Below are 27,171 nucleotides of genomic sequence, written 5' to 3'. Positions count from 1 at the left end.
CAAGGCTTATAAATACAACAATCTAACTAACTACTGACTAAACAAACCTACACCTGATATTGCAGATTCAGAATTTTCCTGTTGTGTGAAAGAGATCGAACCAGAAGACTGTACTAATGCCAACTGATCTCACAACTTCACGTGTTTGTCTTCCTGTACAAATACCGAGCTCAAGTCACCATAGACAGAAGCCTGGGGTACAGAACAGGATACTCCACAGTCACCACAGACAGGAGTCTGGGGTACAGAACAGGACACTCCACAGTCACCACAGACAGGAGTCTGGGGTACAGAACAGGACACTCCACAGTCACCACAGACAGGAGTCTGGGGTACAGAACAGGATACTGCAGTCACCATAGACAGGAGTCTGGGGTACAGAACAGGACACTCCACAGTCACCACAGACAGGAGTCTGGGGTACAGAACAGGACACTCCACAGTCACCACAGACAGGAGTCTGGGGTACAGAACAGGACACTCCACAGTCACCACAGACAGGAGTCTGGGGTACAGAACAGGACACTCCAGAGTCACCACAGACAGGAGTCTGGGGTACAGAACAGGACACTCCACAGTCACCACAGACAGGAGTCTGGGGTACAGAACAGGATACTGCAGTCACCACAGACAGGAGTCTGGGGTACAGAACAGGATATTCCACAGTCACCACAGACAGGAGTCTGGGGTACAGAACAGGATACTGCAGTCACCACAGACAGGAATCTGGGGTACAGAACCGGATACTCTACAGTCACCACAGACAGGAGTCTTTGGTACAGAACAATTTACTACACCATTTCCCTGCTTTATCACCCACTTAAAGAAGCCAGCAAGAAATAAGTTGTCAAGGCCAGAGGCCTAACGTCCTACTGTTCTTCATAATACCATCTAGAGTGTTACAAATGTTACTCCACTTATTTACTCACATCACTTAATCTAATAACACTTAATTCCACTCAATCTCAATACACTCAACCTTTAACTCACTTCACTTACTATCATAATACTTCACTCCCCTCCCTTAAATCTCAATACACTCAACCTTTAACTCACTTCACTTACTATCATAATACTTCACTCCCCTCCCTTAAATCTCAATACACTCAACCTTTAACTCACTTCACTTACTATCATAATACTTCACTCCCCTCCCTTAAATCTCAATACACTCTCCTTAAAAAATGCAAAGTGAACTTTGAATTATGATTTAAATCATAAATAGCCATCAAATTAATACTGTCAAGTTTTTATTTGAGAAAAATACTTTTTAACTACACTGACTGGGAAAAACATCACCACACATGCTTTTATTTCCTATTTAATGAGATTTGTTAAGAAGAAATAATCACCAATTATTTGATAATGTTTGGTTCATAATATCTTGTGAAATTATTTACCATTAATCTATAGAATATGATAGTAGCTGCACTGATTTGATCATGTAATTACCAGCTGGCACTCTTTTATTCTGATCATTTCAACTTAATAATGTCATAACAAAAAACATAACAGTGAAACTATTTAATTTGACCTTGACCTTTTACCAGGTGACCTATAGTCCACACTATTTCTGAAGTAACATATCAATTGAGTTTGGTCAACATTACTGTACCAGAAAATTTTCAAAATTTGACCCTGATCTGGTTATCTTGAGCCAAAATTTGGTGACTTGCCATTTGATTTTTGTCAACTTTGCTTCAATGTCAAAATAAAAATTAATCAATACAATTCTATTTTTAGTAATGGCTATCTTCAGATCATGGCCACAGAGCAATAAGCAAAACGTTTAAGTGATGTACGTTACAAGATCTTCTTATTAGTTTCAGACAAAGAATGTGCAGAAAATGTTGCACTTTGAAGAGAAGACCGGTAGTGATCAGCCTAATTAATGATGTTAACACACTGCACACCGCATGTGAGCGATGGAATTATGTTCCACGTTTAATCAAGATATTTCTAATGATTAAAATTACGGCCAAAATCTTATTTAGAAGAAGTATTATGTAATGTCTCCATTCACTCAAAGGGAAGTGTATAGGGGCAGACATAGTTCTCTGCATCAATGTTTCATCTATTCAAAATTAAATTCCAAGAGTGATAAAATGACACAATAATGCATTACACGAAACTTAATATGAAACCAACACCACGAGCCATTAATTCATCCTGTTTTCACTATGTCAGTTACATTCAAAGATTACCTAGTAGAAAGATGAAATTGAATCAAACATGAATTATAGCAACCAATATTGTGGTGACTGACTCAATTTGATTACTACTGTACATCACAGATCATACAATACACTAGTCAGAAGTATATCAATTATGTACAAAATCAATAAAAAGTATGTGTCATATTTGTTACACGTGACGGTGTTAAACAACACACGCAAGACAGATCAATACTTACTGGTAAATATGTCCATTCTAGTAGCCGAGGCATCCCTGAAAAAACACAGCAACATCAGTTTTATTACAAAATTGTGACACACTTCTTAATGAACAGCTTTCCAATGACATTTGTGTGTGAATGGAATTTTTTTCCAAATGTCAAATGAGGGTTGGAGCACACATCAACTGAAGCCATATGCAGCATTTAAGATGAAGCTGTCCCTATGCAGAGTTTGTGTTGATACTGTCCCTACAGCTTTTTGAAGCATATACATTTAACCAGAGGGATCTTGGCACCCACCATTTGAGGATCTGTTTTCAGTTCTTGAAGATTTGTTTATTTATTTTTGTTTGTTACAGGTGTTGTAAATGTTCATGAACTGGTCTTCATTGAATGTACTCAATGATGGCACAGAATATTCTTATTAAGCACCTATTAGCAAATATCATTTGAAAAAGATCCCAAAGTATTATTAGATAGCAGTCAGTTACAGGTGGATAATGGACAATATACTTGTGCTGTATTACTGTTGACATCCAAGATGGCTGCCTGTGGGCCACCTTGATTTCAAATCAGTCCAAAAAAGGTACAATGCACAACTAGGGACCAAGGGAAACCAATATCTATGAAATATCAGAAGGATCCATCCAGTACTTCCTCAGATATAGCAGTAACAAGATTTTACTCTCAAAATCAAAGATGGCTGCCTGACACCCATCTTGATTTTGGATTAGTCCAAAAAGGTATAATGCACAACTTGGAACCAAAGGGAACCTGCATATGAAATTTGAGAAAGATCCATCCAATACTTTCCAAGAAATAGCAGTAACAATCTTTTACATCCAAAATCCAAGATGGCCACCTGTCTGCCATCTTGAATTCGAATCAGTCCAAAAAAGGTACAATGCACAACTAGGGACCAAGGGGAACCTGCATATGAAATTTGAGAAAGATCCATCCAGGACTTTCCAAGAAATAGCAGTAACAAACTTTTACATCCAAAATCCAAGATGGCCACCTGTCAGCCATCTTGAATTCGAATTAGTCCAAAAATGGTACAATGCACAACTAGAGACCAAGGGGAACCTGCATATGAAATTTGAGAAAGATCCATCCAGTACTTTCCAAGAAATAGCGGTAACAAACTTTTACATCCAAAATCCAAGATGGCCACCTGTCGGCCATCTTGAATTCAAATCAGTCCAAAAAAGGTGCAATGCACATCTAAGAACCAAGGGAAAACTGCATATGAAATTTGAGAAAGATCCATCCAGTACTTTCCCAGAAATAGCGGTAACAAACTTTTACTTCCAAAATCCAAGATGGCCACCTGTCGGACGGACGGACGGACCACGGACGCAGGGCGATTTGAATACCCCACCATCTGATGATGGTGGGCTAAAAAGACTAAACTTATTTTCAGGAGGACCATTCAAACTATATAGAATGATCTCATTTATTCTGAAAAGGTGAAAACTTCCCCAATTATAAAATATCCAGCACAATCCCTGACAACAGAGCCTACTTATGATTGGGTCACACCGCGACACAACACACAAATAATGTTATATAACAAGAGTATTGCATAAACAATTAACTACAAAATAACATTATGTGATGGTTTCACAAACTGGATCCCATATCACAATACACTGATATCTTAACAGGAAATAATGTCTTTCAACACTGGAACCAAGAACTTGACATAAGATTCAATTAGATTTGACAGAGAAAAAAATCTCAAAAGCTTAAACGAAAACCAAACTTTTTTTCCAAAATATTTTTCATTCCACTCCTGGAAATAATAACCCCCATAGTAACCCCCATGACCATGAAAACAGATGGGTTAACACATCAGCTATGGTCACATGATGACCATGACAACAGATGGTTAACACATCAGCTAAGGTCACATGGTGACCATGACAACAGATGGTTAACACATCAGCTAAGGTCACATGGTGACCATGACAACAGATGGGTTAACACATTAGCTAAGGTCACATGATGACCATGACAACAGATGGTTAACACATCAGCTAAGGTCACATGGTGACCATGACAACAGATGGGTTAACACATCAGCTAAGGTCACATGATGACCATGACAACAAATGGGTTAACACATCAGCTAAGGTCACATGGTGACCATGACAACAAATGGGTTAACACATCAGCTAAGGTCACATGGTGGCCATGACAACAGATGAATTAACACATCAGCTATGGTCACATGATGACCATGACAACAGATGAATTAACACATCAGCTAAGGTCACATGGTGACCATGACAACAAATGGGTTAACACATCAGCTAAGGTCACATGATGACCATGACAACAGATGGGTTAACACATCAGCTAAGGTCACATGATGACCATGACAACAGATGGGTTAACACATCAGCTAAGGTCACATGGTGGCCATGACAACAGATGAATTAACACATCAGCTATGGTCACATGATGACCATGACAACAGATGGTTAACACATCAGCTAAGGTCACATGATGGTTAAGCTAAGGTCACATGGTGACCATGACAACAGATGGGTTAACACATCAGCTAAGGTCACATGATGACCATGACTACAGATGAATTAACACATCAGCTAAGGTCACATGGTGACCATGACAACAGATGGTTAACACATCAGCTAAGGTCACATGATGACCATGACTACAGATGAATTAACACATCAGCTAAGGTCACATGGTGACCATGACAACAGATGGTTAACACATCGCCTAAGGTCACATGGTGACCATGACAACAAATGGGTTAACACATCGCCTAAGGTCACATGGTGACCATGACAACAGATGGGTTAACACATCAGCTAAGGTCACATGATGACCATGACTACAGATGAATTAACACATCGCCTAAGGTCACATGGTGGCCATGACAACAGATGAATTAACACATCGCCTAAGGTCACATGATGACCATGACAACAGATGGGTTAACACATCGCCTAAGGTCACATGATGACCATGACAACAAATGGGTTAACACATCAGCTATGGTCACATGATGACCATGACAACAGATGGTTAACACATCGCCTAAGGTCACATGATGACCATGACAACAGATGGGTTAACACATCAGCTAAGGTCACATGATGACCATGACAACAGATGGTTAACACATCGCCTAAGGTCACATGGTGGCCATGACAACAGATGGTTAACACATCAGCTAAGGTCACATGGTGACCATGACAACAAATGGGTTAACACATCGCCTAAGGTCACATGGTGGCCATGACAACAGATGGTTAACACATCAGCTAAGGTCACATGGTGACCATGACAACAAATGGGTTAACACATCGCCTAAGGTCACATGATGACCATGACAACAGATGGGTTAACACATCAGCTAAGGTCACATGATGACCATGACAACAGATGGGTTAACACATCGCCTAAGGTCACATGATGGTAACACAACACATCGCCTAAGGTCACATGGTGACCATGACAACAAATGGGTTAACACATCAGCTAAGGTCACATGATGACCATGACAACAAATGGGTTAACACATCAGCTAAGGTCACATGGTGACCATGACAACAAATGGGTTAACACATCGCCTAAGGTCACATGATGACCATGACAACAGATGGGTTAACACATCAGCTAAGGTCACATGATGACCATGACAACAGATGGGTTAACACATCGCCTAAGGTCACATGGTGACCATGACAACAGATGGGTTAACACATCAGCTAAGGTCACATGGTGACCATGACAACAGATGAATTAACACATCGCCTAAGGTCACATGGTGACCATGACTACAGATGAATTAACACATCGCCTAAGGTCACATGGTGACCATGACAACAGATGGGTTAACACATCAGCTATGGTCACATGGTGACCATGACAACAGATGGGTTAACACATCAGCTAAGGTCACATGATGACCATGACAACAAATGGGTTAACACATCAGCTATGGTCACATGATGACCATGACAACAGATGAATCAACACATCGCCTAAGGTCACATGGTGACCATGACAACAGATGGGTTAACACATCAGCTAAGGTCATATGACAATGATGTGTACAGATGGAGTCACATTACAGATAAGGTCACACCATGGAAGTGTATACAGATAAGGTCACACTTGCAGTTAATGCTATCATGATGATAGGACTACACAAGCTAAAGCTAAGATCAAGGCAATGGTGTCAACAGATGACAAGGTCACACAACAGATAATAAAAGGTCATAGGACAGCAGTGGCTATTCAAATTGGTCACACAATACATGACCGCTAAGGGGATGATGGTGTGTGCTGACAACTGGGCCAAATAACAGATCAAGTGACGGCAAAGTCTACAGATGGAGTCACACAACAGTAAAGTTCATACAACATCAAAGCCTACTGATTACAAGGGTCAAACAACAGTTAGGTCATATAACAAGTGTCTATGATGACGGAGTTACACAACACCTACGGTCATGACAAAGGTGTCAACAGTTGATGGCATCATGACCCCACAAAATGACAATGTCTACAGACGATAGAGTCACAAAAGAAATAAAACGGCTTTATGATGACAAGGCCTTCTCATGGAGTAAAACAACAATTAATGCTGTATAATGATGGCATACATGAAGAACACCACCACACCAGACATATATTGGAAATGTACACATCCAACATTTTTATATCCAGACAAAACACATGGGCAGTAACAAATGACAATGGTGTCTACATCTGGCTGTGGACCCGTACAATTAGCCATCATTTGTGTTGTATGAAAATATATATGACAATGGGTTATTTAGATATTATAATCAATTGGTTTTAATGGCCGAAATGCATTAACAAGGTCTTTACAAAATTTCTGAAAATACTGTAATGCTATGTATGACCTCCATTACAAAATATTTGTCTATGCTAACATCATGCATCATGTTGTTACCCACAAAATATAGTCCATATGACCTTCGTTAGTAGTGTCACCCACAAAACAGAGCTCATCCAATCTATAATTAATGTTACCCAGAAAAGATTAAGTCCATAATTTTGTTCTTCCAACTGCTAAATGTAATTAGTAGCATACAAGCAGCACAATGCCCACCCTCCACCCCCTCCCCCCCTTTTGAAAGTCACATCATCAATTCCACAAAATTTTAATAGCCTTGCCTGGTACCAAAATCAATTATTCTGCAACATAGTCTATGTGTATTCTCACACCAATGCTACCTACTTCTGAATTTCATAAAGATCAAAGTTTTTTTAATCATCAACTGAACTGCGACCTACCTTGCATTGTCCACCAATTCTGCAAGTGCACCAAACAGAAATTCATGGGTAGTTCTGAAAATAAGACAAACATTAATTATTTCTGCATGATTTTCGGCATCTTCCACTTATTTCTATTTATTTTTGGTGCCAAAAAGTTACCCACATACAGACATTTATCAAAACCTACAGCAATATCTGCAATTTTCATATGAAATTTGATTTAGATATACCCTAGCTTTCAATTAAAAATCTCCAAATACCCAGTTAGCTTACTGTTAAATCATTCCTGGGGAATTTATCTAGCAAATTTTGTGGGAACTCAAATCCACGAATCTATGTCTGCAAACCGATATAATAATTTATTCAGGAAAGATTTGCACAAATGTATACAAAGCATGATAAATAAAATACATGTTACAAGTACATAGGGTGAAAAATTGACATAAATAAAACATGCAACACCGGAACATAAAATCACAATAAAGACAGCTGATATATATGTTAAACAAATCTATCCAAGGATAGCCCAAAAAGTGTAATAATATACGCTCATTTCCGTTGGGTATAGCAGTTTCATGATTTACCTTCAAAACATTACTGTTTTGGCCAACAACCGAACACTCCTATTCAACAATAAATTATTTGCTTATTTTGCCGAGCTACTTAAAAACTCTATAACCATTAAATCAGGTGGGCATTAATTAATAGCTCCATATACACTAATATCTAGTTCTGGCCTTGGGTATTTGGCTATATCTGTAAGGTTCCTGTATCTATACTAATCACATAATACTGCAACCTTCCTTTTCATGTTCCAGTTTTCCATTCACTTGTTATTTCACTACTTGGATTGTAAATAGTCTAATAATTAGCAGTTATTCTTATACTCTGTTGCCGAGCGATATATTGCGACTTGACTCAGCCGAGTGATATATTGCGACTTGACTCAGCCGAGCGATATATTGCGGCTAGTATTTACCAGGGTTACCATTCTACCAACTTGCCATAACATCTTTCTATTCTATAAATAACCTATTCTGTAAGACCTGACCATCAGATCTCTACAACTAGTCTCCAACCTTCTCTATCATCCAATTTTTTTTAAAACTAGTTCACAGATATTCCAATTCACCAACAGATTTTTTTTCTATTACAGCAACTAGATTGTTGATACTAAATACAGGCATCTCGACCCTTTCATTTTCACATCAGATTATATTTGTTCCATATCGAGCCTACATATATTCTCCTATGCAGACATTTTAATGAGTATTCTAAGAACTGTACTGTGTATTCCATTAACGAGACTGTAATCTATTAACTAGGTACATGTGGTTATTATTCATAAACTGATTTCATTTATTAATTACTCATTCTCCTTCCGTTAAAAATGTTTCAGCATTTTCTTTACTTCATTAAAATTGCAGACTACATTAAGAGGCTTTATTTCTTCAAATGTATCAAAAACAACAAACACGCACAACTTCCTCTTTTATTCAATAACATACACTTGTATAAAAGTGAAAAGTACAATTGATTGTTAAACGTAACTACATACATCTGACCAATATATATTACTGATGTATGTATAACAATGATTAAATTCCCTTAGGACCATCTTTACATAAAAATATCACAGTGATTTTTGGGAATGGTATATCTGAGACCTGAATTAATGTTTTTTTTTTCTGTGGGACACAGTGAAATTATGAGAACTCACTATACCTAATAATATTGACTCATCAAAATGTTTGAAACGGTGTTCTGGACTGCTATTTCAATGCCATGCTGAAGTATTGACATAGCGATAGGTAACAGTTCATTCTCCGTCTACATAATAATAAAATAATAATAAATTCTTTTATAGAAACAAGGGAGCATATTTAGACTTGCATCTAGTTTACAATAATGCCCTGTAAAACACACTGAGTAAATGTATGATTTAATATGGAGACAGTCTGGTATTGATTTATAACATAATGGAAAAAGAAGTTTAATTCATCTCAGCCACAGTAATGCAAATTGGACATGGTTTAATTAAAAGGTATGTATAAACAGTAATTTCCCCTTCTTAATTAATTTGGATAAATAGAAAGAGCCCAACATAAAAATTTATTATAAGTCAACATAACAGATTAAAATATCCTGTTGTAGACACATGATTAGTAAAACACATCCATGCCATCTGAAATTATCATGACTTACATTTCAATTATGTTAACATTTCATGAAAATGTAAATACAAGGCAACACTGTTAACCCCTCAGCTGGATTGCCTTCCATCAATTTCACCATCCACCCAACAACTTTGCATTTCTCAGGTAACCAAGATTTCATTTTAACTGTAAAACCCACATGTACATTGTCAGAAGTTCAGGGTCAGAAGTATGTATTATTTTTCCAGTAACCTGGTCAAAACCACCAAACAGGAAATTTCTGGACTTTGTTTCATAAACCATACATCTTTATATGTATAGAATATATATCTTCATTTGTACGATATAATAAAACACTTTTATAATTATTTTTTTATCAATCAAATATTCATCAGAATGCATTACCTTATACTTGATTAATCCTTTTCTAAACTGCTCATCAATCAATTCTCTTCCTCAGAAATATGCCAAACAAAAGTATTGTCCATTGTGACATCGTCCTGTTTGATGTCCCATTATTGTCAGATTTCTACACTTAACTGATCTTAATAGATCTACAGTGATTTATAAAGAAAATTTAATAGAAAATGTGTAACAAAGTTTGTGAACATACACTTGTATAAGAAAGTCACTTATATCCAACAAAATACAATGGTATTCAATGAACATCCAAACAAAGAACACCTGTCTATAAATGTCATTTTTCTCTGATACACCGATTAGCCTTTATAACAAGTTTCTGCTACATATAAGCAATGCTAAGTTAAGATTTCTACATCTAACTGATCTAATTGACATTGATTTATATACAAAATTTAAGAGAAAATGTTTAACAAAAGTTTGTGAACATATACTTGAATATAAAAGTCACTTATATCAAACAAAATAAAACTGGTATTCAATGAACCTCTAGATAAAGGGCACCTGTCTATAAATATCAGTTTTCTCTGATACATTGATTGGCCTTTATAAACAGTATCAGCTGTACATGAGCTATGCCCCATAAGATATTTACAAAACCACATAGTTGGTAATGTATGTATTTTACTAGCAAAACCCATCATGAAAAAACAGTGAATTTACTTTCAATAAAAATTATCCATAGATCTTTAAATTTAAGTGTGAATATGTAATAATTTCCCTACCAATTAATGTGGATAATTTTTGTAACACCTCAGCTTTAGAAGTAGTTCATTTCATAAAAATTCAACCCGGCAATTTGGATTGCCAATTTAAAATTTAGTTCAATTTTGAGCAAAAAGAAATACAAGTCCTACTAGCCCTATTACTACAGGGAGAATTGGAAAAAAAACTCCATTTCAATGACACCTTTGATCTGACAAGATTTATAAGATGGAAATGGCTGAAGATATTTGTGAAATGCTTTATATACATATCAAAAGAGTTAAGGAGATCTGTTAATGGTTTGTTTTGCAATTCACTAAATGTATAAATTCTGCTAAATGACAACTTTTTCTTTCAACTGGACTTGAAAATGTCTACATTCTTAAGAATTACTTGTATAAAACATAAACAATGTTTAAATTCATTTCATATTCCACAAACACTCTATGCCTAAAACCAACACTTAAGAATCAAGACATTGGAAGTAAGTAATATAAGTAGAGTTATACATATGGGTATATTTTTATTTGGTCTTATCATTTTAAAAATAAACTGACTATATACCACACTGATAACAGTATAGAAGGAATATATTCCTCTCCACTAATATTAAAATTGTATATATCCTGACAAGGAAGCAAGATTTTGGCAGTTTCATGACAAAACAAACTGACCATATCAATGTAATTAAATAACCATTGCAAAGTGCAAGGCATACTTTACCTATAGAATTTATTGCAAATTCTGACATACACAATACTTGGTAATCTTAAGTCTATTGTCATGTTCATACATATCTTGATAGATACATTATTCAGTAAAACATTTGCATCAACTGCACCAAACAATGTGTTGGTATTTGTCGTACATAATAAAGTAGTATCACAAAAACCTTTCCCACTTTGCTAAGACAAGAGTTGTTTGGGATATGTGAAAAAGTATTACAAGTATTTTGAGTTTTCAGGATACCTCAAACAAACAAAATGTTTTCTAAAAGTCCTAAATGCAATATCCTGTGTTCTCTGGTGACCTTTCCTCAAGTATAACAAGTCAGTTTATTATGACAAAATTCAAATTGTGAAATCTTTTCATTTTTTTCTATTTCATTTGTTTTTGTTTTCTTTTTCATTTGTTTATATTTTCTTATTTCTATTGGCTTAGTAAATGCTTTAGTATACAAGTTAACATCAGAAATAAACAATGAAACCTATTCGAGAAGTTTACATATATCTATAGTCTAAAGCTAATATGAGGTCATCATGACATAATATCATTAACTGATTTGGGGTTACATAACACTTTATAGTTTCACTAATTAAGAACATAACCTATCTATAACATTCCAGCAAGCTATTCATGCATGTACAACGTTTTGTAGCAAACGATTGGTTAAATCTTGTGACTTCTTTCCCTGATGCTGCTGTGGTTGAGAATGCAAAATCCACATTGGTGCTTGGAACGAAAATCTGTAGCCTTTTTGATGTACACTTGAAGAACCTTCAACAGAACCACGAAATCCATTAAAGCATCACATTTATATCACTTTTGTTGATATGACATACTTACGAATTGGTATGAAGGTAATCAAAGCTCAGTTGAGCTCGGTTCAAATTGCTGTAATTTTGAGCCATGTTGAGTGATAAGAAATAAGCTTGGATGCAACTTCGTCGATAATATTGATGCAGGCTAGGTTTTAGTAGCCCAGCCGATGAACACAGCCGTTGTAGCCATTGCTAGCGCTAATGTGTAGCTTCCTACATTCAAAGGATATCAGCTGCAGACGCCAAAACGATAGAATTATCTCCTTCGAGACGTACTCGTGAACCTCATGCAGAAAGTACCGCCTGTGTCCTCACTTCCTGTCCAATATGCAAATGAGCTAAATCAATGCGCCTAAATAAGCAACGACAATGAAGTAGCTACTACTTTTGGCTAATTGACGTTTAACTGCTTCTCTGGAAATATTTCAAACCAACAATACTGTATTTCACTTTATTTGTTTCCTAAGACGTTTGCTTAAGGAAGTGCGCTATCGGTGATTATGGAGTATAAAGCGTGAATTAAAGGTTGGTATAAAGTTCAAATTTTCATGAAAGCGGAACGCAATATACTGTTAGGGCGTGGAACATTTTTATTTAACAATAATAAAGTCAATTTATCCATAAGAGTCATCTTAACTGCTTACATGTCAATTAACTGCTCCTTAATCTATTACCTTTTAACGTATGTTTATTTTTCTAAAGAAAAAATATCAATAATTTAATCCAAGCCTCCTGTTCTTTGTAATTTTTTGTATCAGATTCAAATTAAGTGTAAGACCAACAGAGTTTGTCGAGTAATGGTTGACTAACGCTAACCAACAGACGCAATCCAAAACTAAATTACCAAATATTTCAAAGTACATGGTTCACTAAAAGGGCTTATATGAGTCATATAGACAGTGACATACAGAAAATAAGCGGAAAATGCTAAAATCTTATCTTTTTAAGTTCCACAGAAAAGAGAGAAAAAAAATCAGCTGATTAGAAAAAAAATACGAAAACCTGACTTGCATAAAATGTCCCTGTACAACTGCATACCAAAGTTTAGTTAAATATCGAGACCGTACACATTGATGCCCCAAGGGGAAGGACATGGGCTGGCCGGGGTTGGGGGTTAGATATACATGTTTTTATTTTTATATTTCTTATTTATTCAAGACACATGTAATTATATATTGACCAGTGAATGATCTACATGTATCGAGTCACCACAACATTAAGCACACAATCACACAAATAAAGCCGTGCTACAGTATCGTTATCAGCATATTCACATATCAATATCAGCATCATCACTTCCATATTCCTTATCATGTTGAAGTCTTGTTAAGGAAGCTGTGACCCTTGTATTGAAGATGTCAAGCAGGGATGTCGTTTTTCAGCTTTACTATTACCTAACTATTTAAGGCTGTATACCCGAGGACTGTTGTTATTTGGTTAGTTTATGTCGAAGACGTAGCACTCTAATGTAAATAAGGCAAGTGAATTTTGCACAATAGACAAAATCGCTAGAAGGGCAGTGATTCAATATTTGCATGAAAAGAGTCTAGCACCTAATGATATCCATACTGATATGGTCGCAACTCTAGGGAATGATGTCCCTTTAGATGCGATAGTGAAAAGATGGTTGGTGGAATTTAAGTATGGCAGGCAGAGCCTTGTAGATGACGACTGTCCTGGAAGGCCTGTCAACGTTGCAACCCCAGAAATGGTCAATAAATTCGATGATATTGTTATGGCTGACAGGCGAGTTATAGAGAGATATATAGCCAGTGGAGTTTCACAGGAAAGAGTACATTCCATTTCACGTTACAGATCTTTCCATGAAAAAGCTTTCAACCTGTTGGGTACCAAGACTTCTGACAGTTGATAAGAAGCACACCAAGCGGGCTTTGTCAGGTGCTAATCTGAGCCTTTCAGAAACAGAATCTGCTAACTTTCTGAACGCACTGCAAAGGTTTGTGACTACGGATGAAGTGTGGGTCCATCATTTCATCCCAGAAGCCAAACAACATTAAACAATGAAAGCACAATGACTCACCCTTGCCAAAGACGGCAAAGACTGTTCTCCACTAGAAATGTCGATTTTCTGGGGTGCTGGAGGTATTCTGATGGTAGATTATCTGCAAAAGGGACAAACAATCAATGGCACATATTATGCATCACTCGCTTGGCAGTTAAGAGAAAATATTAAATTCAAACGCCGCGGAAAACTCAGTAAAGATATGTTGTTCCACCAGAACAATACCCCTGTTCACAAGTCTAACATTTCCATGACTGTCATTAACGATTGTGGTTTTGGATTGATATAGCATCCACCTTATTCGCTGGATTTCACTCCATCAGACTTTCATCTATTTCCAAAATTTTATAAAGGCTATTTCCAGTACCCACTTGCGGTCAGACGATGACGTCATACATGCAGTGAATTTTCTGAGCGGTCAAGAAAAGGACTTCATTAAAAGTAACAATGAGACTCGTAAACACCACGGGCAAAAGTGTATAGATGCTGAAGGCAAAAGTGTATAGATAATGAAGGCAAAAGTGTATAGATAATGAAGGCAAAAATGTATAGATACTGAAGGGGATCATGTTGAAAAATAATGCATTATATACGCCACAAGTCACATACGAGACTCACAACTTATCAATCAGCCCTCGTACACACACACACACACACATACACACACACACACACATAACGCCAATTAAGGATTTTCAGAGAAGGGACATTCGATTTAAAAGGAAAAAAACATTAAGGATAGTAAGAATTTATTATGACTTATTTCAACATTTATTTCAACGGATTTGTCTTTCCTTGCTTCTCATATGACCTTTCATATGGAAACAGCCGTGTGATGTAGTTCAATTAATAATGTATATATATCCATGATATGCTGATAATTTCGTATTAAAAGGTGATAACTAACCTGAGTGTCTATTTACAACCTAATAATAGAGACCAAAACAGCTTTGTACAACGTCACTTGAACTTCAATGATAAGAATATACTCGTCAGTAAACTGTTATTGTTTACGTGCTTGTCACAGCCAAGGTCATTCAGTAAACTGTTATTGTTTACGTGCTTGTCACTGCCAAGGTCATTCAGTAAACTGTTATTGTTAACGTGCTTGTCACAGCCAAGGTCATTCAGTAACTATTATTGTTAACGTGCTTGTCACAGCCAAGGTCATTCAGTAAGCTGTTATTGTTTACGTGCTTGTCACAGCCAATGTCACTCAGTAAGCTGTTATTGTTAACGTGCTTGTCACAGCCAAGGTCATTCAGTAAACTGTTATTGTTAACGTGCTTGTCACAGCCAAGGTCATTCAGTAAACTGTTATTGTTTACGTGCTTGTCACTGCCAAGGTCATTCAGTAAGCTGTTATTGTTTACGTGCTTGTCACAGCCAAGGTCATTCAGTAAGCTGTTATTGTTAACGTGCTTGTCACAGCCAAGGTCATTCAGTAAACTGTTATTGTTTACGTGCTTGTCACTGCCAAGGTCATTCAGTAAACTGTTATTGTTAACGTGCTTGTCACAGCCAAGGTCATTCAGTAACTATTATTGTTAACGTGCTTGTCACAGCCAAGGTCATTCAGTAACTATTATTGTTGACGTGCTTTTCACAGCCAAGGTCATTCAGTAAGCTGTTATTGTTAACGTGCTTGTCACAGCCAAGGTCATTCAGTAACTATTATTGTTAACGTGCTTGTCACAGCCAAGGTCATTCAGTAAACTGTTATTGTTTACGTGCTTGTCACAGCCAAGGTCATTCATTAAACTGTTATTGTTTACGTGCTTGTCACTGCCAAGGTCATTCAGTAAACTGGCGATGGAGGTTACTGGCGAGCATTTGTATAGCAAAGACTTTGAAATTTTATCTACATAATCCGTTACTAGGAGTGTCTATATGAGAGCAGGCGAGGAGTATTCTGATCTCAGAGAGTTACTTCCCTTGTTAAAGATTGAAAGAATTAATCCAAGAGCTTGTCAAGATAGGCCACAACGACCTTCATTTTTACTTTCAGATATATTGATGCTGTCTTGTCTTTAAGTAATAAGATATTCATTGACGAAGTCTATCGCATATCCAGACAAGAACAGGAAATCAATGAAACGACAAGCAATTCTACAACAGCCGATTATCTCTAGTTTTCCCTACAATTAAACCAACACGGACAGCTTTACAGTTAACCGTAAGCATGGTGATTTCAATTTTCCTCTTGCGAATGTTTCAATTCTGGATAGCAGCAGTCCTGCGCCCGTAACATATGCTATTCACATGTCGCAGTTGATTAAAAAATCAAGGGCACGTTTTCAATACCACGATGTTCGTGCAAGATGTCAACTGACAAACTCATGACACAGGGCTTCAAGAGATGCAGCGGTTGATGAAATTTATGGGGAAGTTTTACATCATAAATACGTCTAGTTGTGAAATATTCCATTTCTGTGTGCAATATGAAGCTTGACGCGTTTGATGCTCGTTAGTTTGCCTGTTGGTTCCTTGTTGCACCCATGTTCTCATTTGAGAATGTGACATTGCTTACTTGAATTGACCAGGGTTCACAAGGTGGCTGTCGTTGATGAATCAGACGCTTTATCTTACGGGACACCTGGTCTTTTTTTACTTTGTATTTTTTCAAAAGTCCCAGTGTCGCATTAAGAGGTGCTAGTTACAGGTGTCTCTTAACTGTTGAATGGTAAACTCTTCTTTATTTTATTGTCCCTACGAAACCTTACAACAGTTTTAACATTATCCAATGCTAAATATTTATTGATTGAATTACCGAATCATATTTCTTTCTATGTTTTAATAAATGCTTATATTTTTTTCAAAAACTGCTGTTGGTTCTAACCTCTCTCTAAGCTATACTCATTATTTTGTATCGTTATTAGCTCTACTTTTCGCTTGTTTTGATTATTTTAAATCAGTGGTCAATAAGCATTTGTCAGAAGAACTTGTAACAATGCTTACATCGCGATGCTTTGCTAAGATTTGTATCAGCTGAATCAAACATGTCTTTACTGTGAGCTGATCTAAGGAGTAGACTCGTTCCTCATTGTTACAAGGATAACAGTTAACAGTTATTAGTATATTTGTTGAAAGACTCTTGTAACAAGGCACATTTCTGTAGTTCATGATTAATGTTATTCGTTAACATTTACAACTAGGCTCATTCTATTACGTATCTTGTCAAGTTCCTGGACAGTGTAACTATATACCGTAAGTAGTATCTGTAAATTTATCCTTACACCTGCCAGTAATAACTAGAAAAATGTTAGTCATTCAGCTAGATTAGTTTTCATTCATTTAGCATCGTTCCTGCGGTCCATACAACAGACGTTTGAGCAGCTTTAGTTTTCCATCCATCTTCATCTCTCGGTCACCGGGTTCACGCTGATTGTACTCCCCACGAGTGAATGTTGCGGTAAAGCTGTCCTGCACGATGCTATGGTTGACGAGCTGAAACAGGATGTGACGCATTCTGTCAATGCTGGGATTGGGTTTAAAAGTATGCAACAGATTTTGGCTAGGCATGAAAGCGCTGGGGAGATTGCCATTTTCATAAGACTTGTGAATTGTTCTAAATATTTTTCGAACCCATTTTGTAGTCAGAGCTCGTTCTTCCTCGTCCGAATCCGGTAGTGGCACCGGATACTCGTCCATAACTGTTTTCAGCAAGCATTGTTTGATATAGTAGGAATTTATATTGTGTTTACCAATGATTTTTGCCCTTCTGTTGTGCAGATCACTCGTGTCGAACAATATATGGAGGGGGATCAATGCGTTTCTTTTGACCAGTTGTTTAGCAATCATGTAGCTCTTTCTGATATACGCCGGAACGGTATTGAAGAGCACTGTTTCTGCTCGTGAAAACGTAATGCGGAGGAAGTGACGTGGCGTTCCAAATTGCGCATGCTGATAGTACGGTACGTCCGCTGGTTTGATGATCATGTGACATCCTGTGTTTTTCACATTGTCGTCTTGGCGCATCATGTCGTCACGTGTCCAGTATGGCCACCAATCCTTGAAATGTAACGCCGGAAGAAAATCAATAGACAATGAATTTACAAAGTAGGGACATCTCTGTGTACATGTAATTGTTAGAGCAGCCCGATTCTTCCATGTTATGAAAAGACACGGCAAGAAATCCAGTCCAGAGGATTCCCAGACACGAGCATCGAGCATGATCTCCATAACTATCTGACTGAAACGGGACAGTATCTTTTCACACTTTATGATTCCTTCTGAATAAAAAAAATCCTGGTATTTTCCTAACTTCGCCCCGGAAACTCTAACTACCTTCGCGTACCCAGGTGGGTCATTTTCTGTCTCAATTGGTCGACAGATGCTGCTGAGGTCGTCTAGCTGTAAAAGAAAGTCGTATTCATCAGCGAATCCGATCTTGGTTCCTTCGTACGAACTGCCATTCCGAATCAGCGTTCCAGAAAACCGTTCATCCTTCTCTCTCATCAGACACACCACTTTGTTCATAAATGTTTCCACTACCTGTTTACATTCACAGAACAGCTTGGGATTTTTTGTTGGTGAAGAACCGGCTTCCCAAATCTCCATCAAAAATGTATCTGCGTCTTGTATTGGTCTTAACATCTCAGGAGAAACCTCTTCGAACGATTCCACCACTATTGGTGAAAGCAGACGATCAAGTAACACGTCATCGCCTCCGAAAGATCCAACTGGAGCACTATCAGCAACGGGGACTTTTGAGGTTTCGCCGTAGTTCTTCAACAATTCAATCGCTTCCCTTTGTCCTTTTCTCACTGCATAATCGAAAGCTGTTAATCCGAATGCGTCCGATGCACAGTGTGTATTAAACGTCTCGAGCTGAATTATCTTTTGGATTTTCGATACATCCTTTGTGAGTATGACCTGATAATGTAAAATTGTTCTGCCGAGGCAATCTACTTCATTTGCAAGAGAAGGATATTCAGACAAGACGATGTCCTCTTCATTATTTCCATACTGACAACAAAGATGAAGCAAGTTTCTTCCCAGAGAATCTCGGGCATGGACATCCGCCCCCAGGTTGATAAAATGACGTACCAGATAATCATCATCATCCACACATCTGCGACTTGTTAGATGAATGGGATGTTCCCCGTATACATTACATCTTCTGAGGATTCCAGGAACAAGTTTTACAAGTCTGTCAACGACTTCCAGTGGTGTTCTGCCCAATGCCAAGTCGTCGCCCTGTAGAAGGGCGTGTAACGCTGTATTTCCATCAATGTCGGTGATTGAGGGGTCTGCTTCGTTGTTTAATAGTAAATTTATGCCTGCTTCACCGACGCCACAGACTTGCTGTGCACATGCTAGTAACAATGGTGTTTTCAGAAAAGCAGTTTGTCTGTTTACATCAGCGCCGGCTTGTAGTAGTCTTTCGATAATCTGTATCGCTTCTTCAGACTTATTCCAAACACTACAGGCATAGTGCAACGGGGTGGCCAAGTCTTCGTCTTCAGCATTTACCAGAGCTTTGCTCTTTAGCAAACAATCAACGCGACCTAACGGTCCGTGCAAAACTGCCTCATGCAGTGTTGTTCTTCCCTCTTTTGTTCGCATATTGACTATGTCATCAATTCTGTCTTGGAAACTTGCTTGACACAAAATCAGCTCGGTTACCTCAACCGACTGGGTCAGGTGTAAGGCTGTATAACCACCAACATCACTGTGTCTAATGTCAGCGTCTCTATCGAGGAGCAGATGGCTTGATGCTACATTGTTTTCAAGGGATGCCAACAACAGCGGGGTTTGTCCAATCTCGTTCTGGGCGTTCACGTCTGCTCCTGCGTTTAACAGTTCACGTAATCGTGATACATCGGGTAAAGTTGTTGCCATGAGTAACTGATCAACAGAAGACGATTGGTTATACCGACGCTCGGTCATTCCTGCCAACATGTTGATGTTTTATGGTTAATCTATTAAAATCCTATCTGATTATTCCATTTTTCGCATTTTTTGCAGTGCACTTGTTTTGAAGTTTTAGCCATTCTTGTTGGCCTGAAAAACATAACACAATGTACACATCAGTAAGAGATATACGTAAGAGAAAGTTGGAAACCTTGGTAAAGATGCAATTCTTAATTGAATGCTACAATATCAAGTTTTAATCATACTAAAATATCAAGAGTTCATAATATACAAAAAACAATCATGTCCTATTAAATTTTAAAGCGAATTGCTCGTTCGATTTTTTCTTATGCTTTTTGTTCATTTTCCACAATTTTTTTTTTCAAATTCCACGGCTTCTCCACACCTTTCTCGCGCGCCCACGAACACTTTTAAGTCTTAAAATTCATTTTTTCCACCTGCGTATTATATTTAATTTCTAATTTCTCTATCTCCATTAGTTGCATGAATACATTATTTGTATAACAAGAAACTTTCTTTTGTTCTGATGAGGATGAATTTATATCATTTAAGGCAAATTTTCCCGCCTCCTTGTAAATCAATCTATCAGTTCTAACATTATCATTCAGGTTTCCAAAATGAATAATTCTAAAAATTCTGAAAAATAACACACGATACACGATTGAAAATTCAATATGTTAACCTGTGACGCATTCCTATCTGCTTAATTGAACAGTCGCATATAGACGAAGTTATACACATTTATCGTAGAGGAAGTATTACTTACAAGAAATAAACCGACAGGAAATCAGTCATTGGAACGGAGCAGAATAAATACCCTATTTTTAGCTCAAATACCCAATCCTTAGGCTCAAGATATGAAGAGGTTATAACACTTGCTCAATATATGGCAGAAAATATCTTTGACAAACACCATAAGCTAACAATTACTTACATATTTTAGTGTAGTATGCTCCAGATCCTGTAAAGGCTAAATGGATTGGCATGGTTACGTCATAGTCGGCCAGCGACGACAAGGACGCTTTCGCGTATTCAGTTGAAATGGTCGGACCGGTAGAACCTGCAAGAAAAGCGCCAGGTACAGATCGGGACCGAGGCTGGACTGCGGAATATTTGGCACGTACAGTTTGAGGGGGTTTAGCCATACATATCTAACCTAGATGCCGCACGGCCTATCATTCATGACAAAGTATACTCTCTCTACATATGCAGCACTGATACCATAAACCAGTCATCAAAATCATGTCTTCTTTCTACAGGTTCTGTATTCATCACTTATAAGTCCAAGATAACTATATATTGTACAATGTATAGACTAGTTGCTTATTTTTGACAATGACCAAAATGAAACTACTGTCAAACACAAAAGGTAACTGTAATCAATCACACTACTTTGCACACATGTCAGTGCACAACAACATGTTACAGCAAAATACAAAAAATCGATTCCTTATGTTTACAAGTCAAAATGATTAGGCCTTATCAAACAAAGGTAAATCGGATAAGGCACACATTCTGTAGAACATCAATTTGTACATGGTAAAAACTTGACAGCTTGTACAATACCTTCCCAAGATGGCGGACCGCTAGACATGTCACAGGCATAATTAGATATCTATGGGTCCAGCCGTGCCTGTCCTAAACTAATTTGCAGAAAATCATGTGTTTGCAGAATTGTAGGGTCGGTGCACTCACATATTTCCAGAAGCATTATTCTATTAAGTTTAAGTGAAATGGATGGTACCTAATTTTGGTTAATTGTTTTATGCTTGACACGAAATTCCGAAACTGTACATGTTCAGTTTTACATATATCAGATCCAACATCCGGTACAATTTCATTCGCGGCATAATTCCAGAGCATTTGAACCGTTTAAACCGGGTTATGTGAATGCAACCCAACTTTATTTTCGTTTCGACAAGACACTGTACCGGAAGTTCGTTTCGAAAATTCTACCAATTCAAACCAACATGGCTTCAGATTCTGATACCGACAGCTCGATCGAAGATGAAAGTCAACGACAGCGTTTATTAGATGCTGCAGTAGACATAAAGAAGATTGTTAAGTCAGCAGGGCCAAACAATGGACCTGTCGGTATGATATTTTTAACTGTCATGACGTAATGCTGTTGCTGAAACAATTTCAAATGTTAGCGTGCAGATATATATATATATATCCTTTTCGGATTAGTTTGGACATCTCAAGAACCATTTTTTGCTTACTATGCTATTCAACGAAACGTCACCAAACAAATACCACATTAATTAAAATGAGTTCATGCTATATGACTCATGTGAAAACTAATCAGTGAAACACAAGCATTTTTCGCAAATATTACCCACAGATCCTACCTCGATTTTGCCCACCTGAAATGCTAGACATGTGTATCGGACAAGTGACTACACTTGCGTTTCTGACGACATCACTCCGTCATAGAGACACTTGGATAAGCTTACAGCGACCCAGAAGTACACACGTATTACTTAAAATCATCATTTGAACGTGAATGACATTCTGAAAAATAAATAATATAACGGTGTGAAAATGGTAAATATCTGTATTAATGTGTGCACTTTTTCAGAAGGGTTAGATTCAAGTTTTTATTATTTGGTTGTTTTTTCTCATATAAACCATATTTCTTGGAAAACTTTTTCTTTTAGCACAAGCTATTTAAATGGTATTTCATTGGTCGCTCTATGATTCACAAAGTAATTCAAATTGGAAAAGACTCATCAAAAGTGATAACTTAAAAATCGCCAATTTTCCAATATAAGACATACATGCACTTGTTTTGAATTTTTATAACGAAAAAGTTGCAAGAATGTGTCGCCTATTATTCCTGATCAATTTTTATACACTGGACAGAAGACAACAAAACAACCTAACATGTTATTTCAACCAAAATTATCCAGGTGCGAGGTCAAGCAGGTCAATAGTTCAAGTGATATATTTCGACTAATTAGCCGTTCTGAAATACATAATTGTCTAGAACCAATGTGTAGACGAAAGTACAGTGTTTGGAAAAAACAACAAAAAAGTATGTTCTGTCAGCGAACGTGCTCTCTTATTTCAATGTTTTGCTTAGCGAAAAAAAAGTTATGGATAAATGTGTAAAATAAATAAGATTTTATCATTGCACCTCCTGCAGGCTCCATGTGTTTATGTAGTTATTGTAAACATTTAAGTTTTGTTTTAAAGTATCTTTTGTTTATATTTAGGTATGCAGTCAGCTGTTTCAAGAGATCGGATAGTTCCAAATATACCATCAAAAAGGTATTTATTAAATAATCTTATTACTTACTACCTTATTTTTGTTTCTTTGTTCATGTTTAGAATATTCAGTGGGACAGGGCTTGCACTTTCAATGTTTATGTTATTTAAGTGAGTACATTTTTGTTGTAGACCATCTCAAATCATTGAACATGAAGAGAAGCATGACCTCAACACCACTCCCGAGTTTAAGGCATTTGTGGCAAAGAAATTATCACAGATGCTTGATGAGTGTGTATTATCCATGAATACAATGTATTGTTTGACAAATTTCATATCATACTTCTTTCTTTTTATGTATATAAAAATTTGCCTGATATAGAATAAATTCTCATTATCATTCCAATCCATACCCAACCTCCATAAGAACTTGTCACCACATTTCAAAACCATTTTTATCTTTTGCAAAGTGAAATATGAATAATAGGTCATCATAGATGACAATTGTTTTCAACATTCTTAATAATACAAAAAGATTAAAGGGTAGTTTAAGCACAACCTCCGATTATTTAAGGAAAAAAAAAGGTAGATGATTTCCAGGACTGTTGGTGGTAAAAGTTACTTTCACATGTTTTAGAGAGGTAGAAGAACAGAAGATGGATAATAGAAATTTGAACCCTGCAGACTATGAGGACACAGGTAATTATAATACAGACTTTACCTTAACATCCTCCCAATATGGGACATTGTCACCAGAATTTGCCATATTCGCAAGATTTTTTTTATCTTCTTTCAGAACTCCTCAGATGTATTTACACATGATTTTGGTGTTTGAAGGGAGACAACTCCTTCGTTCTAATGAAATCACATGTTGGCAGAATAAAACTTATATTCTGTACATGATATATACCTATTTTCCTCCTTACATTATTATTTGAATGATTTAATATTAAATTGTTCTGAAGACTAATCACAGTATGACAATCTTACAGAGTATTTTTTAGTGGGGCAATGGTTGGAGTAGTATATAGAGTGACGATCATTCCATTTAAACACTTCAATTTATACTACGATACAGTTATACATTTCTCTTCTTTCTTCTCACATTAAATTCTGAAAGGTTTTAGGGATATCAACAAGGGAAGAGGGGTTAGGAACATTTTTGGTGCCTATGATTTAAATGTCATGGTCTTTGGTTACCTCTTCTATCATACCAGTAAAATGAGTTTCTGTTATCCCTAGGTTGACCTCCTCTCCTTCCTGGTTCCTTGGTCAATCATGGGTGTATGAATTGCATGTACTTATTTACCAGTTAACCTGTATCCTTTCATCATGCCTACCTCTGTCTGGTGTGTATGTTCTGTCCCTGTCATACTACCTGGTAATCTGATAGCCCGATCAATTTTGCTCTAATCATTTTCAATATATACTTTGTTACACCTGCTTTTGCTTCTGATAAATTTCAGCCCATCATCATCAGATAGTTGGCTATTCAAATCGCTCTGCCTCCATGGTCCATCATCTGTTCGTCCATCAGTAAACAATTTTTGTTATCTCTATTTCTTCAGAAGTGCTGGATGGATCTTTCTCAAATTTCATAGGTAGATTCCCCTTGGCCCCTAGTTGAACCAATTTGATTTTTGGTCTGATGTGAAAAACAAAATGGCTGACAGGTGGCCATCTTGTATTTTAACATTGGAAGTTTGTTATTGCTATTTGCTGAGAACTGTTCTATAAATTGTTCTAAAATTTCATGTATAGGTTCCTTTAGGTCCCTAGTTGTGCCTGTTGAGATTAGGACTGACAAAACAAAAATGGCCTACAAGCAGCCATCATGTATTTTGCCTAGTAAAGATTGTAGTGCTATTTCTTAAGAAGTACTGAATGGATATATCTCAAATTTAATATATATGTTCCCTTTGGTCTCTCCTTGTGCTCATTTGATTTTGGGAATGATCTGAAGGAACAAAATGGCTTCCAGACGGCCATTTTGTATTTGGCAGGTAAAGATTTTCATCGCTATTTCTGCAAAAAAAACATTCAAATGTCTTATCATTAAGAGCAAAAACAGTGAAGAGGAGAGAAAGTTTGATCTCATTTGGTTGTTAAGTCCTAGAACCCTCCTGAAGAAACAGGTACATATACAATTTCAACTCTGTAATACTTTTGGTTATAAATACAGGATTGAATATAAACTCTATATCTCTGACACAACAAAGTTGTGATAGTTTAGTTGGCAGAGAATTGTATGATATGACCTAGGATAATGTTTCAAGGTGTGTGGTTTGACACTCCCAACCTATGAAGGTTCCTGATTCTCAGCTTAGGTTATGAGGACATGAGTGAAGATAAACATTTAAAACCAAATATATAAACAAATCAGTTGTTGATAATTCAGATAAGGTCAATGAAATGCAAGATCAGGCTTGTAAAATAAAAACTTAATTTCACCCTTTAAAGAAAGTTAATCTGAGCTAGATATCTTTGAGCAGCAACTGATAAATTTCAAACTTTTCAGTGCTAATGACTTTGTAAAGTGGTGTACATGTAAGCCCTACTAAATTGAAGTTATGCCTACAATTATTTTTTTAAAATTCTCACTGAGTTAGGCAAGCCTCATAATACATCACAATTCTTTATCCAATAAAGAATAAGTTAGTGGAAACAAATAATGATGACCAAGAGTACCCTATATACCCCCAACCATGAAATGGCAGGGACATAAAAAATATCATACTTTGAACTTTTTAATGTTTGAGAATGAAGTGAAAGGTCAACAGTGCTGACACTACCTATCATGTATCGACAGGTATAAGATTGTGCTTTGGATCAAGTCGTCATTTGAAAACTGAGTGTAATCCAGAAAACATGCCAACACAGAGAAAGCCAGTCCCCAGGAAAAGAGCCAATGATACTAGCAGTAGTGACAGGTGAATATATCAATGTGTTTTTGCAAAATTGATGATGAACCACAACAAGTTATGTAAGTAAAATAGTAGTAGATGAGTATACCAGACTAATTTATGTTAAGTTTGAGTATGATTAGAACAGTAACATCCATGGGAAGAATTATTATCATATTGGTATTTTCTTTTTCAGTTCTGAAGAAGATGAGAGATTGGCTGCAGCTGCTGTATCACATGACTTCATAGTCAAACAAAGCAAGGTTTTCATTGGTTCTAAGGAAGGCCAATCTGTCATTATTCATGGTGAAGAAGCAAAGAATCATCAAAATGGTAAAGATTTTGTGTCAAATTTAGAAGCAAGAGACGATCACAGAACTTTTACTGAAGTTGGTACAGAAGAAGACTTGTCAAAAAAGAAGAAAAAGAAAAAGAAGAAAAAAAAATCTATTAAAGAAAATAGTTGAAATCAGTGTAGTTGTTTTCTTTGCTACTCTGACAAGTAGTTCACTTATCTAGCAAGATCCAAGTCATATTTTTATCCTCATTCTAGCTACTGGTTACAAATCTGTAATTCAAGTCTTTTGTAATATATGAAAAAGGCTTGATCAATTACAAATAGCAAGACAGTGACTTCCATCAGAAGAAACACATTTAC

General features: G+C 36.8%; 3 protein-coding genes across 3 annotated transcripts in view; 1 reads left to right on the top strand and 2 right to left on the bottom strand.

The window, feature by feature from the left end:
* LOC132555277 (ATPase MORC2-like) overlaps positions 1 to 12,702 on the bottom strand; it is a 71,280-nt gene extending 58,578 nt beyond the window's left edge. Inside the window, exons 1-3 of the mRNA XM_060219631.1 lie at positions 12,526 to 12,702; positions 7,697 to 7,750; positions 2,414 to 2,448 (exon numbers count right to left, since the gene is read on the bottom strand). Of these exons, the coding sequence (XP_060075614.1) occupies positions 2,414 to 2,448; positions 7,697 to 7,750; positions 12,526 to 12,590 (154 nt within the window). The 5' untranslated portion in view covers positions 12,591 to 12,702. The remainder of the gene's footprint in view (positions 1 to 2,413; positions 2,449 to 7,696; positions 7,751 to 12,525) is intronic.
* A 5,115-nt stretch (positions 12,703 to 17,817) lies between these two features.
* On the bottom strand, positions 17,818 to 20,427 carry LOC132555271 (uncharacterized). Its single transcript, XM_060219625.1, has one exon. The coding sequence runs from the start codon at positions 20,425 to 20,427 to the stop codon at positions 17,818 to 17,820; it is 2,610 nt and encodes an 869-aa protein (XP_060075608.1).
* Positions 20,428 to 22,370: 1,943 nt separating this feature from the next.
* LOC132555287 (protein CUSTOS-like) lies at positions 22,371 to 26,986 on the top strand. Its single transcript, XM_060219643.1, has 6 exons — positions 22,371 to 22,494; positions 23,619 to 23,673; positions 23,803 to 23,901; positions 24,248 to 24,309; positions 26,420 to 26,540; positions 26,710 to 26,986. The coding sequence occupies exons 1-6, from the start codon at positions 22,371 to 22,373 to the stop codon at positions 26,978 to 26,980; spliced, it is 732 nt and encodes a 243-aa protein (XP_060075626.1). The 3' UTR covers positions 26,981 to 26,986.
* The last annotated feature ends 185 nt before the right edge of the window (positions 26,987 to 27,171 follow it).

This window comes from Ylistrum balloti, unplaced genomic scaffold, assembly GCF_031769215.1.
Source record: "Ylistrum balloti isolate Yb309-2 unplaced genomic scaffold, AGI_CSIRO_Ybal_v1 Utg370468, whole genome shotgun sequence".
In the NCBI taxonomy this organism is placed as follows: Eukaryota; Metazoa; Mollusca; class Bivalvia; order Pectinida; family Pectinidae; genus Ylistrum; species Ylistrum balloti.
The sequence above is the reverse complement of the archived record's forward strand: the minus strand, read 5'-3'. Positions and strand labels throughout refer to the sequence as shown.